This window comes from Salvelinus fontinalis, unplaced genomic scaffold, assembly GCF_029448725.1.
Source record: "Salvelinus fontinalis isolate EN_2023a unplaced genomic scaffold, ASM2944872v1 scaffold_0657, whole genome shotgun sequence".
NCBI lineage: Eukaryota > Metazoa > Chordata > Actinopteri > Salmoniformes > Salmonidae > Salvelinus > Salvelinus fontinalis.
The window spans coordinates 1-15,000 of record NW_026600866.1 but is presented as its reverse complement, the minus strand read 5'-3'; the positions used below and the strand labels follow the sequence as shown (position 1 = coordinate 15,000).

The window sequence follows — 15,000 nt, the reverse complement described above, 5'->3', positions numbered from 1 at the left end:
TGGTGATAATATGGTATGGTGATAATATGGTATGGTGATAATATGGTGTGGTGATAATATGGTATGGTGATAATATGGTGTGGTGATAATATGGTATGGTGATAATATGCTATGGTGATAATATGGCATGGTGATAATATGGTATGGTGATAATATGGTGTGGTGATACTATGGTATGGTGATAATATGGTATGGTGATAATATGGTATGGTATGGTGATAATATGGTATGGTGATAATATGGTATGGTGAGGTCCCTCAGTGTGGTGATAATATGGTATGGTGATAATATGGTATGGTGATAATATGGTATGGGGATAATATGGTATGTGAGGTTCCTCAGTATGGTGATAATATGGTATTGTGAGGTTCCTCAGTATGGTGATAATATGGAATTGTGAGGTTCCTCAGTATGGTGATAATATGGTATTGTGAGGTTCCTCAGTATGGTGATAATATGGAATTGTGAGGTTCCTCAGTATGGTGATAATATGGTATTGTGAGGTTCCTGAGTATGGTGATAATATGGTATTGTGAGGTTCCTCAGTATGGTGATAATATGGTATGGTGATAATATGGTATGGTGAGGTCTCTCAGTATGGTGATAATATGGTGTGGTGATAATATGGTATGGTGGTAATATGGTGTGATGATAATATGGTATGGTGAGGTCTCTCAGTATGGTGATAATATGGTGTGGTGATAATATGGTATGGTATCTCCTCTCCTCTATCTATTGTAACATATACCCTCTCCTCTATACTATTGTAACATATACCCTCTCCTCTATACTATTGTAACATATTCCCTCTCCTCTATACTATTGTAACATATACCCTCTCCTCTATACTATTGTAACATATACCCTCACCTCTATACTATTCTAATATATACCCTCTCCTCTCCTCTATACTATTGTAACATATTTCCTCTCCTCTATACTATTGTAACATATACCCTCACCTCTATACTACTGTAACATATACCCTCTCCTCTCCTCTATACTATTCTAACATATTCCCTCTCCTCTATACTATTCTAACATATACCCTCTCCTCTCCTCTAGACTATTGTAACATATACCCTCTCCTCTATACTATTGTAACATATACCCTCTCCTCTATACTATTCTAACATATACCCTCTCCTCTATACTATTCTAACATATACCCTCTCCTCTCCTCTATACTATTGTAACATATACCCTCTCCTCTATACTATTGTAACATATACCCTCTCCTCTATACTATTGTAACATATACCCTCTCCTCTCCTCTATACTATTCTAACATATTCCCTCTCCTCTATACTATTCTAACATATACCCTCTCCTCTATACTATTGTAACATATACCCTCTCCTCTATACTATTCTAACATATACCCTCTCCTCTCCTCTATACTATTGTAACATATTCCCTCTCCTCTATACTATTGTAACATATACCCTCTCCTCAATACTATTCTAACATATACCCTCTCCTCTTGACTATTCTAACATATACCCTCTCCTCTATACTATTGTAACATATACCCTCTCCTCAATACTATTCTAACATATACCCTCTCCTCTTGACTATTCTAACATATACCCTCTCCTCTATACTATTGTAACATATACCCTCTCCTCTAGACTATTGTAACATATACCCTCTCCTCTATACTATTGTAACGTATACCCTCTCCTCTATACTATTGTAACGTATACCCTCTCCTCTATACTATTGTAACATATACCCTCTCCTCTATACTATTGTAACATATACCCTCTCCTCTCCTCTAGACTATTGTAACATATACCCTCTCCTCTATACTATTGTAACATATACCCTCTCCTCTATACTATTGTAACATATACCCTCTCCTCTATACTATTGTAACGTATACCCTCTCCTCTATACTATTGTAACATATACCCTCTCCTCTATACTATTGTAACATATACCCTGTCCTCTACACTATTGTAACGTATACCCTCTCCTCTATACTATTCTAACATATACCCTCTCCTCTATACTATTCTAACATATACCCTCTCCTCTCCTCTATACTATTGTAACATATACCCTCTCCTCTATACTATTCTAACATATACCCTCTCCTCTATACTATTCTAACATATACCCTCTCCTCTATACTATTGTAACATATACCCTCTCCTCTATACTATTGTAACATATACCCTCTCCTCTATACTATTCTAACATACACCCTGTCCTGTAGCTGGTCTGTACCGCTCGGTGCAGGCCCATCGCAGCCAGTCTCGTAGAGAGGGCAGTGCCCTACAGCAGGACCCTGGACCTCTGTATGACTTTAACCTGGACGAGGATCTGGAGCTGGACGAGGAGACCATGGAGGCCATGTTCGGTCAGGACCTGGCCAGCGACACTGACATCCTGGGCATGTGGATCCCAGAGGTACTGGACTGGCCAACATGGGTGTGTGTGAGTGCAGCCAGGGGTTTGCTGCTTCCTTTTCCTCGCCTTAAACTAACGAAGGGTCTTCGTCTTGACTTCCGCGTCGCTAAACCGTCTCACTCTTAGTTGGGAGACTGAAGTGGAAGTTTAGGATTTAGACTCTAACCAGCTAACTTTCCCTCACACACTCATTCACTTGGTGCTGTAAATGCTAACTGTCTGCTGAGAGAGGTTGAGGCTTACTCACTATCGCTCGCACGCGCACACACACACACACACACACACACACACACACTCACACACACACACACACACACACACAGACACACACACACACATTGCATCATGCTCTGCCACTGACTGCCCATGGCGGTGATGTCTGTCGTTAGCCTAACTAGAGATGCAGTGGATGGGATGTCAGTGGAGTTTGCTAGTAAACCAGGTGGAACGCTAGCATGCTAATGGTGATTACAGTGGGTGGCATTGATCATCAAGTCTTGTTGCTTGTGGTTAATTCATGGCTAATCACCTTGTTGCTATGGTATCAGGTTGTCTATACTGCTGTCATACTCACCTGTCTCTTGAAGTCTGTTAGTGGCGTCATGCTATTGATGTCCTAGATTATAACTGACTTTGTGTTTATGTCTCTGTGTGTCCCCTCCCTGTCTCCGTGTCCCCTCCCTCCCTGTCTCCGTGTCCCCTCCCTCCCTGTCTCCGTGTCCCGTCCCTGTCTCCGTGTCCCCTCCCTCCCTGTCTCCGTGTCCCCTCCCTCCCTGTCTCCGTGTCCCCTCCCTCCCTGTCTCCGTGTCCCCTCCCTCCCTGTCTCCGTGTCCCCTCCCTCCCTGTCTCCGTGTCCCCTCCCTTCCTGTCTCTCTGTCCCCTCCCTACCTGTCTCCGTGTCCCCTCCCTACCTGTCTCCGTGTCCCCTCCCTGTCTCCGTGTCCCCTCCCTGTCTCCGTGTCCCCTCCCTGTCTCCGTGTCCCCTCCCTGTCTCCGTGTCCCCTGGCAGCATGTGTGTGAGACAGAGGAACGAGACGAGGTGGTAGTATGTGAGTTGTGTGAGGCGAGCGTTGCCAACTTCAACCAGCACATGAAGAAGAGCCACCCTGGCTGCGGGCGCAGTGCCAACCGACAGGGTTACCGGAGCAACGGGTCCTACGTAGACGGATGGTTCGGGGGGGAGTGCGGCAGCGGTAACCCGTACTACCTCCTCTGTGGTAGCTGCCGGGACAAACACCTGGCGGTTAAGAGTAAAACCACAGTCCCCGTGCCGGAGAGGTCAGTGGCGGACAGAAGGTGACACGCCAGGTTTTAATTACACACTATGACTACGTACAACTAAAACGTAAGTTTCAATACACACTGTGTAACAGTGACAAGACGACGATGTAATCACTAACACGTGTTGTGGTCCATGTTCAGATATAAGGGACTGGCCCCGGACCTCTTGGGGAAGCAGGACTGTGTCTATGAAGGTACCGGTTCTGATTAAACATGATGATTCACTTGTTCCAGAGGTTCTTGTCCCTGATCATATGAATGACTGGTTCCACTGCAGCTTTATGGCTGATAGTATGACTGGTTCCACTGCAGCTTTATGGCTGATAATATGACTGGTCCACTGCAGCTTTATGGCTGATAGTATGACTGGTTCCACTACAGCTTTATGGCTGATAGTATGACTGGTTCCACTGCAGATGTATGACTGGTCCACTGCAGATATATGGCTGATAGTATGACTGGTCCACTGCAGATATATGGCTGATAGTATGACTGGTCCACTGCAACTTTATGGCTGATAGTATGACTGGTTCCACTGCAGCTTTATGGCTGATAGTATGACTGGTCCACTGCAGCTTTATGGCTGATAGTATGACTGGTCCACTGCAGCTTTATGGCTGATAGTATGACTGGTTCCACTGCAGCTTTATGGCTGATAGTATGCCTGGTCCACTGCAGCTTTATGGCTGATAGTATGACTGTTCCACTGCAGCTTTATGGCTGATAGTATGACTGGTTCCACTGCAGATTTATGGCTGATAGTATGACTGGTCCACTGCAGCTTTATGGCTGATAGTATGACTGGTTCTACTGCAGCTGTATGGCTGATAGTATGACGGGTGCACTGCAACTTTATGGCTGATAGTATGACTGGTGCACTGCAGCTTTATGGCTGATAGTATGACTGGTTCCACTGCAGCTTTATGGCTGATAGTATGACTGGTCCACTGCAGCTTTATGGCTGATAGTATGACTGGTGCACTGCAGCTTTATGGCTGATAGTATGACTGGTTCCACTGCAGCTTTATGGCTGATAGTATGACTGGTCCACTGCAGCTTTATGGCTGATAGTATGACTGGTTCCACTGCAGCGTTATGGCTGATAGTATGACTGGCTCCACTGCAGCTTTGTGGCTGATAGTATGACTGGTGCACTGCAACTTTATGGCTGATAGTATGACTGGTGCACTGCAGCTTTATGGCTGATAGTATGACTGTGTTATTCTCTATAACCACATGGCTGATAGTATGACTGTTATTCTCTGTAACCACATGGCTGATAGTATGACTGTTATTCTCTGTAACCACATGGCTGATAGTTTGACTGTTATTATGTATAAACACATGGCTGATAGTATGACTGTTATTCTCTATAACAACATGGCTGATAGTATGACTGTTATTCTCTGTAACAACATGGCTGATGGTATGACTGTTATTTTCTGTAACCACATGGCTGATAGTATGACTGTTATTCTCTATAACCACGTGGCTGATAGTATGACTGTTATTCTCTGTAACCACATGGCTGATAGTATGACTGTTATTCTCTATAACCACATGGCTGATAGTATGACTGTTATTCAGTATAACCACATGGCTGATAGTATGACTGGTATTCTCTGTAACCACATGGCTGATAGTATGACTGTTATTCTGTATAACCACATGGCTGATAGTATGACTGTTATTCTCTGTAACCACATGGCTGATAGTATGACTGTTATTCTCTATATCCACATGGCTGATAGTATGACTGTTATTCTCTGTAACCACATGGCTGATAGTATGACTGTTATTCTCTATATCCACATGGCTGATAGTATGACTGTTATTCTCTGTAACCACATGGCTGATAGTATGACTGTTATTCTCTATAAACACATGGCTGATAGTATGACTGTTATTCTCTGTAACCACATGGCTGATAGTATGACTGTTATTCTCTGTAACCACATGGCTGATAGTATGACTGTTATTCTCTGTAACCACATGGCTGATAGTATGACTGTGTTATTCTCTGTAACCACATTGCTGATGGTATGACTGTTATTCTCTATAACCACATGGCTGATAGTATGCCTGTTATTCTCTGTAACCACATGGCTGATAGTATGCCTGTTATTCTCTATAACCACATGGCTGATAGTATGACTGTTATTCTCTGTAACCCTTTCAGAGGAATGGGACATGCTGGATGTTGATGAGGATGAGAGGTTAACTGGGGAGGAGGAGTTTGAGCTGCTGGCGGGACCGTTGGGTCTGAGTGAGCGCCGGGTCGTCCCGGAGGCCGTCCAGTTCCCCGACAGTGACCCCCTGGGGGCGTCCGTAGCCATGGTGACCGCCACCAACAGCATGGAGGAGACTCTGCTGCAGATAGGTGAGAGGGCTGAGAAACACACACACACACATACACACACACACACACACACACACACACACACACACACACACACACACACACACACACACACACACACACAGAGAGAGACTCTGCTGCAGATAGGTGAGGGGCTGAGAAACACACACACACACACACACACACACACACACACACACACACACACACACACACACACACACACACACACACACACACACACACACACACACACACACACACAGAGACCCGGCTGCAGATAGGTGAGGCCGTGAAACAGAACTGGGTTTTAATAAACGTCTGTGTTTATGTTCTACCCAAAGAATTCAAGTTATTTAACCAGAAAGTCCATTTAGCAACAATAGTGGATTTTGGTAAAGTAGGAATGGTGAGATGTGTACGGTCCTCTCTGTAATGTGGGTGAGATGTGTACGGTCCTCTCTGTAATGTGGGTGAGATGTGTACGGTCCTCTCTGTAATGTGAGTGGGTGAGATGTGTACGGTCCTCTCTGTAATGTGGGTGAGATGTGTACGGTCCTCTCTGTAATGTGGGTGAGATGTGTGCGGTCCTCTCTGTAATGTGGGTGAGATGTGTGCGGTCCTCTCTGTAATGTGGGTGGTTTAGATGTGTACGGTCCTCTCTGTAATGTGGTTGAGATGTGTACGGTCCTCTCTGTTATGTGGGTGAGATGTGTACGGTCCTCTCTGTAATGTGGGTGAGATGTGTATGGTCCTCTCTAATGTGGGTGAGATGTGTATGGTCCTCTCTGTAATGTGGGTGAGATGTGTTTGGTCCTCTCTGTAATGTGGGTGGTTGAGATGTGTATGGTCCTCTCTGTAATGTGGGTGAGATGTGTCCGGTCCTCTCTGTAATGTGGGTGGTTGAGATGTGTACGGTCCTCTCTGTAATGTGGGTGGTTTAGATGTGTACGGTCCTCTCTGTAATGTGGATGAGATGTGTCCGGTCCTCTCTGTAATGTGGGTGAGATGTGTACGGTCCTCTCTGTAATGTGGGTGGTTGAGATGTGTACGGTCCTCTCTGTAATGTGGGTGGTTGAGATGTGTACGGTCCTCTCTGTAATGTGGGTGAGATGTGTCCGGTCCTCTCTGTAATGTGGGTGGTGAGATGTGTACGGTCCTCTCTGTAATGTGGGTGAGATGTGTACGGTCCTCTTGTAATGTGGGTGGGTGAGATGTGTACGGTCCTCTCTGTAATGTGGGTGAGATGTGTCCGGTCCTCTCTGTAATGTGGGTGGGTGAGATGTGTACGGTCCTCTCTGTAATGTGGGTGGTTGAGATGTGTACGGTCCTCTCTGTAATGTGGGTGAGATGTGTACGGTCCTCTCTGTAATGTGGGTGGTTGAGATGTGTACGGTCCTCTCTGTAATGTGGGTGAGATGTGTACGGTCCTCTCTGTAATGTGGGTGGGTGAGATGTGTCCGGTCCTCTCTGTAATGTGGTCGAGATGTGTACGGTCCTCTCTGTAATGTGGGTGAGATGTGTACGGTCCTCTCTGTAATGTGGGTGAGATGTGTACGGTCCTCTCTTTAATGTGGGTGGTTTAGATGTGTACGGTCCTCTCTGTAATGTGGGTGGTTGAGATGTGTACGGTCCTCTCTGTAATGTGGGTGGGTGAGATGTGTACGGTCCTCTCTGTAATGTGGGTGGGTGAGATGTGTACGGTCCTCTCTGTAATGTGGGTGGGTGAGATGTGTACGGTCCTCTCTGTAATGTGAGTGGGTGAGATGTGTACGGTCCTCTCTGTAATGTGGGTGGGTGAGATGTGTACGGTCCTCTCTGTAATGTGGGTGAGATGTGTACGGTCCTCTCTGTAATGTGGGTGAGATGTGTACGGTCCTCTCTGTAATGTGGGTGAGATGTGTACGGTCCTCTCTGTAATGTGGTTGAGATGTGTACGGTCCTCTGTAATGTGGGTGAGATGTGTCCGGTCCTCTCTGTAATGTGGGTGAGATGTGTACGGTCCTCTCTGTAATGTGGGTGAGATGTGTACGGTCCTCTCTGTAATGTGGGTGAGATGTGTACGGTCCTCTCTGTAATGTGGGTGAGATGTGTACGGTCCTCTCTGTAATGTGGGTGAGATGTGTACGGCCCTCTCTGTAATGTGGGTGGTTGAGATGTGTACGGTCCTCTCTGTAATGTGGGTGAGATGTGTCCGGTCCTCTCTGTAATGTGGGTGAGATGTGTACGGTCCTCTCTGTAATGTGGGTGAGATGTGTACGGTCCTCTCTGTAATGTGGGTGAGATGTGTACGGTCCTCTCTGTAATGTGGGTGAGATGTGTCCGGTCCTCTCTGTAATGTGGGTGAGATGTGTACGGTCCTCTCTGTAATGTGGGTGAGATGTGTCCGGTCCTCTCTGTAATGTGGGTGAGATGTGTACGGTCCTCTCTGTAATATGGGTGAGATGTGTACGGTCCTCTCTGTAATGTGGTTGAGATGTGTCCGGTCCTCTCTGTAATGTGGGTGAGATGTGTACGGTCCTCTCTGTAATGTGGGTGAGATGTGTACGGTCCTCTCTGTAATGTGGGTGGGTGAGATGTGTCCGGTCCTCTCTGTAATGTGGGTGAGATGTGTACGGTCCTCTCTGTAATATGGGTGAGATGTGTACGGCCCTCTCTGTAATGTGGGTGGTTTAGATGTGTACGGTCCCCTCTGTAATGTGGGTGAGATGTGTACGGTCCTCTCTGTAATGTGGGTGAGATGTGTCCGGTCCTCTCTGTAATGTGGGTGAGATGTGTCCGGTCCTCTCTGTAATGTGGGTAGTTCAGTGTTCACCTGTTATATGTCCATGTTGTGGGGTTGTAATTCTACGTCAGCTTCAACAGGTGTGTGTTTCCCAGGCTGCCAGGGCGCAGTGGAGAACAGCTCCTCAGCCAGGGGGACTCTGGGTGAACAGGCCGCAGCGCTGGACAACCCCCATGACAGGGTCATGGCTCTGAGGAGAGTGACCTCAGCAGCGCAGGTTCTCCTGGCCAGGACCATGGTGATGAGAGCCCTGTCTCTACTCTCTGTCAGGTGGGTCTGTCTGTAGACTAGGTGGAGACTAGGTGGAGACTAGGTGTAGGACTGTCTGTAGACTAGGTGGAGACTAGGTGGAGACTAGGTGGAGACTGGGTGTAGACTAGGTGGAGACTAGGTGTAGACTAGGTGTAGACTAGGTGGAGACTGTCTGTAGACTAGGTGGAGACTAGGTGGAGACTAGGTGGAGACTAGGTGTAGGACTGTCTGTAGACTAGGTGGAGACTAGGTGTATGACTGTCTGTAGACTAGGTGGAGACTAGGTGGAGACTAGGTGTAGGACTGTCTGTAGACTAGGTGGAGACTAGGTGTAGACTAGGTGGAGACTGGGTGTAGACTAGGTGGAGACTAGGTGGAGACTAGGTGGAGACTAGGTGTAGACTAGGTGGAGACTGGGTGTAGACTAGGTGGAGACTAGGTGGAGACTAGGTGGAGACTAGGTGGAGACTGGGTGTAGACTAGGTGGAGACTAGGTGGAGACTAGGTGTAGGACTGTCTGTAGACTAGGTGGAGACTAGGTGTAGGACTGTCTGTAGACTAGGTGGAGACTAGGTGTAGGACTGTCTGTAGACTAGGTGGAGACTAGGTGTAGGACTGTCTGTAGACTAGGTGGAGACTAGGTGGAGGACTGTCTGTAGACTAGGTGGAGACTAGGTGGAGGACTGTCTGTAGACTAGGTGTGTGTACATTTACATTTACATTTAAGTCATTTAGCAGACGCTCTTATCCAGAGCGACTTACAAAGTGTATACACTGAGTTTACAAAACATTAGGAACACCTTCCCCCTTTTGTCCTCAGAACAGCCTCAATTCGTTGGGTCATGGACTCTACAAGGTGTCTAAAGCGTTCCACAGGGATGCTGACCCATGTTGACTCCAATGCTTCCCACAGTTGTGTCAAGTTGGCTGGATGTCCTTTGGGTTGTGGACCATTCTTGATACACACAGGAAACTATTGAGCATGGAAAACCCAGCAGCATTGCAGTTCTTGACACAAACCGGTGCACCTGGCACCTACTACCATACACTGTTCAAAGACACTTAAATATTTTGTCATTTCCATTCGCCCTCTGAATGGCACACATACACAATCCATGTCTCAATTGTCTCAAGTCTTAAAAATCCTTCTTTAACCTGTCTCCTCCCCTTCATCTACACTGATTGAAGAAGCGATTTAACAAGTTACATCAATAAGGGACCATAGCTTTCACCTGGTCAGTCTATGTCATGGAAAGAGCAGGTGTTCCTAATGTTTTGTACACTCAGTGTATGTGACTACTGCAGCTCAGGCTTTCTGTCAAGTAGGACAAGCATTCTGTCTGTCTGTCCTTGCTCTCTGTCAGGTAGGACAAGCTGTCTGCAGTGGAGAATTTTATGCTCTTGCTCTCTGTCTGTCTCTGTCTCTCTCTGTCTCGTTGGTGTCTCTCTGTCTCTGTCTCTGTCTGTCTCTCTGTCTGTCTCTGGCTCTCTCTCTCTGTCTCTGTCTCTCTCTCTCTCTCTGTCTCTCTCTGGCTCTCTCTCTCTGTCTGTCTCTGGCTCTCTCTCTCTGTCTCGTTGGTGTCTCTCTCTCTGTCTCTCTCTGTCTCTGGCTCTCTCTCTCTCTCTGTCTGTCTCTGTCTCCCTGGTGTCTTTCTGTCTCTCTGGCTCTCTCTCTCTCTGTGTCTCTCTCTCTCTCTGTCTCTCTCTCTCTGACTCTCTCTCTCTCTCTGTCTGTCTCTGTCTCCCTGGTGTCTTTCTGTCTCTCTGTCTCTCTCTCTCTCTCCATTCATCTCATTTTCCACTGTGTTTAGTTGGTGTCAGTGTATAAGGGTGAACTGCATTGCAAGTACTGTATGTTTATGTGTATGGCCTCTCTCTCCCCTCCTCTCGCCCCCTTTCTCTCTCTCTCGCTCCCCCTTCTCTCTCTCTCGCTCCCCCTTTCTCTCTCTCCCCTCCTCTCTCTCCCTTCTCTCTCTCTCTCTCCCTCCCTTCTCGCTCCCCCTTTCTCTCTCTCTCTCCCTCCCCTCTCACTCCCCCTTTCTCTCTCTCTCTCCCCTCCTCTCTCTCCCTTTCTCTCTCTCCCCTCCTCTCTCTCTCTCCCCTCTCGCTCCCACTTTCTCTCTCTCTCTCCCCTCCTCTCTCTTATCCCCTCTCTCTCATCCCCTCTCTCTCTCTCATCCCCTCTCCCTCCCCTCTCTCTCTCCCTCCCCTATCCCTCCCCTCCTCTCTCTCTCTCCCTCCCCTCTCCCTCCCCTCCTCTCTCTCTCTCCCTCCCCTCTCCCTCCCCTCCTCTCTCTCCCTCCCTCCCCTCTCTCTCTCCCTCCCCTCTCGCTCCCCCTTTCTCTCTCTCCCCCTTTCTCTCTCTCTCCCCTCCCCTCTCGCTCCCCCTTTCTCTATTTCTCTCCCATCTGTCCCTCCCCTCTCTCTCAGTGGTTCTAGCTGCAGCCTGGCAGCAGGGTTGGAGTCTCTTGGTCTGACAGACATCAGGACCCTAGTCAGACTGATGTGTCTGGCTGCAGCAGGGCGAGCCGGCCTCTCCACCAGCCCTACGGCTGGATCAGGGGCCTCAGAGCGGCCCCGCGGGGCCACCAAGGCCAGTAAGCCTATCTCCTGTCTGGCCTATCTCAGTACGGCTGTGGGTTGTCTGGCCTCCAACAGCCCCAACGCTGCCAAGCTGCTGGTCCAGCTCTGCACACAGGTAACGGCAGATACACGACTCAGACTCACACAAAGATGGTAGAATGGAAGAGGAAGTTACCAGTTCTCCACTCAACAACTTTCAACAAGACAGGAAGTTCAAGTCAGCACAACCTTAGTCCTCAGCACCAGACTTATGCAATACTTTACAAGACCTATACAAATCACATTTTCATTGGTCACATGCACACTTTTCAGTTTTAAATTAACACACAGCTTAGTGTAAAGCCTATTTTTTTTCTTGCATATTTCCCAGAGGGCCTTACCTTTCGAGTGAATTGTAGTTACCAGCCAAGACTGTATTTGTTATTGACAGAGACAGAGATTGTTGCAGTCATTTTTATTTATTTTTGTCCTGTGGGTTTCATCAAGCCAGATCATTAAAACAAAAATGTTCAACACAATACAACAAGTATTTAACGAGGCCTTATTTTGAGGGCTTAGTTTGACACTAATACACTAGCCTGAAACTCATTGTTTTCAGGTCTGGAAGTCACGTTATGATGGTTGGCAAGGTGATGTGTAATTCCTATTGGAATCCAGCCTATTGGAATCCAGCCTATTGGAATCCAGCCTATTGGAATCCAGCCTATTGGAATCCAGCCTATTGGAATCCAGCCTATTGGAATCCAGCCTATTGGAATCCAGCCTATTGGAATCCAGCCTATTGGAATCCAGCCTATTGGAATCCAGCCTATTGGAATCCAGCCTATTGGAATCCAGCCTATTGGAATCCAGCCTATTGGAATCCAGCCTATTGGAATCCAGCCTATTGGAATCCAGCCTATTGGAATCCAGCCTATTGGAATCCAGCCTATTGGAATCCAGCCTATTGGAATCCAGCCTATTGGAATCCAGCCTATTGGAATCCAGCCTATTGGAATCCAGCCTATTGGAATCCAGCCTATTGGAATCCAGCCTATTGGAATCCAGCCTATTGGAATCCAGCCTATTGGAATCCAGCCTATTGGAATCCAGCCTATTGGAATCCAGCCTATTGGAATCCAGCCTATTGGAATCCAGCCTATTGGAATCCAGCCTATTGGAATCCAGCCTATTGGAATCCAGCCTATTGGAATCCAGCCTATTGGAATCCAGCCTATTGGAATCCAGCCTATTGGAATCCAGCCTATTGGAATCCAGCCTATTGGAATCCAGCCTATTGGAATCCAGCCTATTGGAATCCAGCCTATTGGAATCCAGCCTATTGGAATCCAGCCTATTGGAATCCAGCCTATTGGAATCCAGCCTATTGGAATCCAGCCTATTGGAATCCAGAGTGAAGATATTCCACATTTACATGTTTATTCTCCCGTAACCTACATTCAGATTGACTGCTGGGTTGGGAAGAATAAGATATGAGACTACCTAAACCATCTATACTGGAACAACCATTTCAGTAACGGCTGCAATAACTACAAAGTAACGGATTGGATTAGTTGATAAAAATCTATGTTATTCATATTTGAGTAGCATAAAATGAATGAATCAATCGATGTACTACATGTAAAAACATAGATATTGATGAACAATTCTAAAAATCAACCTGCAATAGAGCATGCTGGGAAATATGATAATGATGGGCGTGGTTTTAATTTAACACTGGTTTTAATTTAACACTGGTTATTAACACCAACACTGGGGTTATTTTAGACCAATTAGAGTTGATTTAACACTGGTTATTAACACCAACACTGGGGTTATTTTAGACCAATTAGAGTTCATTTAACACTGGTTATTAACACCGACACTGGGGTTATTTTAGACCAATTAGTGTTAATTTAACACCTGAATCAATACTAGAAATGTTACATTGAAAGTCAACACTAGGTAACACTGGCCAATACAGCCGGTGTTCAATACAGCCGGTGTTCAATACAGCCGGTGTTCAATACAGCCGGTGTACAATACAGCCGGTGTACAATACAGCAGGTGTTCAATACAGCAGGTGTTCAATACAGCCGGTGTTCAATACAGCCGGTGTTCAATACAGCCGGTGTTCAATACAGCCGGTGTTCAATACAGCCGGTGTACAATACAGCCGGTGTACAATACAGCCGGTGTTCAATACAGCCGGTGTTCAATACAGCCGGTGTACAATACAGCCGGTGTTCAATACAGCCGGTGTTCAATACAGCCGGCGTTCAATACAGCCGGCGTTCAATACAGCCGGCGTACAATACAGCCGGCGTTCAATACAGCCGGTGTACAATACAGCCGGTGTTCAATACAGCCGGTGTACCTCTTGATCCAATAACTTCCTTCCTTCTCCTTCCACTATCTCTCCACTAATACTCACCGCTGCCTCCTGTAATCAAAGGCTGGTCCTCATTAACTATCTCTCCACTAATACTCACCTCTGCCTCCTGTATCAAAAGGCTGGTCCTCATTAACTATCTCTCCACTAATACTGACCTCTGCCTCCTGTATCAAAAGGCTGGTCCTCATTAACTATCTCTCCACTAATACTCACCGCTGCCTCCTGTAATCAAAGGCTGGTCCTCATTAACTATCTCTCCACTAATACTCACCTCTGCCTCCTGTATCAAAAGGCTGGTCCTCATTAACTATCTCTCCACTAATACTCACCGCTGCCTCCTGTATCAAAAGGCTGGTCCTCATTAACTATCTCTCCACTAATACTCACCTCTGCCTCCTGTATCAAAAGGCTGGTCCTCATTAACTATCTCTCCACTAATACTCACCGCTGCCTCCTGTATCAAAAGGCTGGTCCTCATTAACTATCTCTCCACTAATACTCACCGCTGCCTCCTGTATCAAAAGGCTGGTCCTCATTAACTATCTCTCCACTAATACTCACCTCTGCCTCCTGTATCAAAAGCCTGGTCCTCATTAAAGTCCCGTAGATCAATTCCTTATTCCTGTTTGATTGACAAAGCCCTAGTACACAAGCTTCCGTATAAAATAATGATTGGTTAACTCTTGAGTTCCTTCTGGTCTCCACCATTTTAGGTAAATACTCCTTTAGTGCAAGTGCCCCCCCCATTGTTGGAATAACTCCCAACATTCCTTGCTTCTTGATTGCCTGCTTCCGATAGGTCAGTTTAGGTCTCTGGTGTTGAAATTGTTTGTTTTGAGGTTGTTTATTATCTATTTTATTTTAATTGGAATATAAATTGTTCTTCCTGTTGTGAGAAACCGTCTGTCTCTAGAACCTGTATATCTATCTGTCTCTAGAACCTGTATATCT

At 46.5% G+C, this 15,000-nt stretch overlaps 1 protein-coding gene across 1 annotated transcript in view; it reads left to right on the top strand.

Moving 5' to 3' along the window:
* LOC129846928 (probable E3 ubiquitin-protein ligase HERC1) overlaps window positions 1–11,790 on the top strand; it is a gene marked incomplete at both ends in the record, with an annotated part of 100,203 nt that extends 88,413 nt beyond the window's left edge. The window contains 6 exon segments of the mRNA XM_055914744.1: window positions 2,222–2,415; window positions 3,425–3,711; window positions 3,838–3,890; window positions 5,876–6,076; window positions 8,912–9,110; window positions 11,523–11,790. Of these exon segments, the coding sequence (XP_055770719.1) occupies window positions 2,222–2,415; window positions 3,425–3,711; window positions 3,838–3,890; window positions 5,876–6,076; window positions 8,912–9,110; window positions 11,523–11,790 (1,202 nt within the window).
* Between the last annotated feature and the right edge of the window lie 3,210 nt (window positions 11,791–15,000).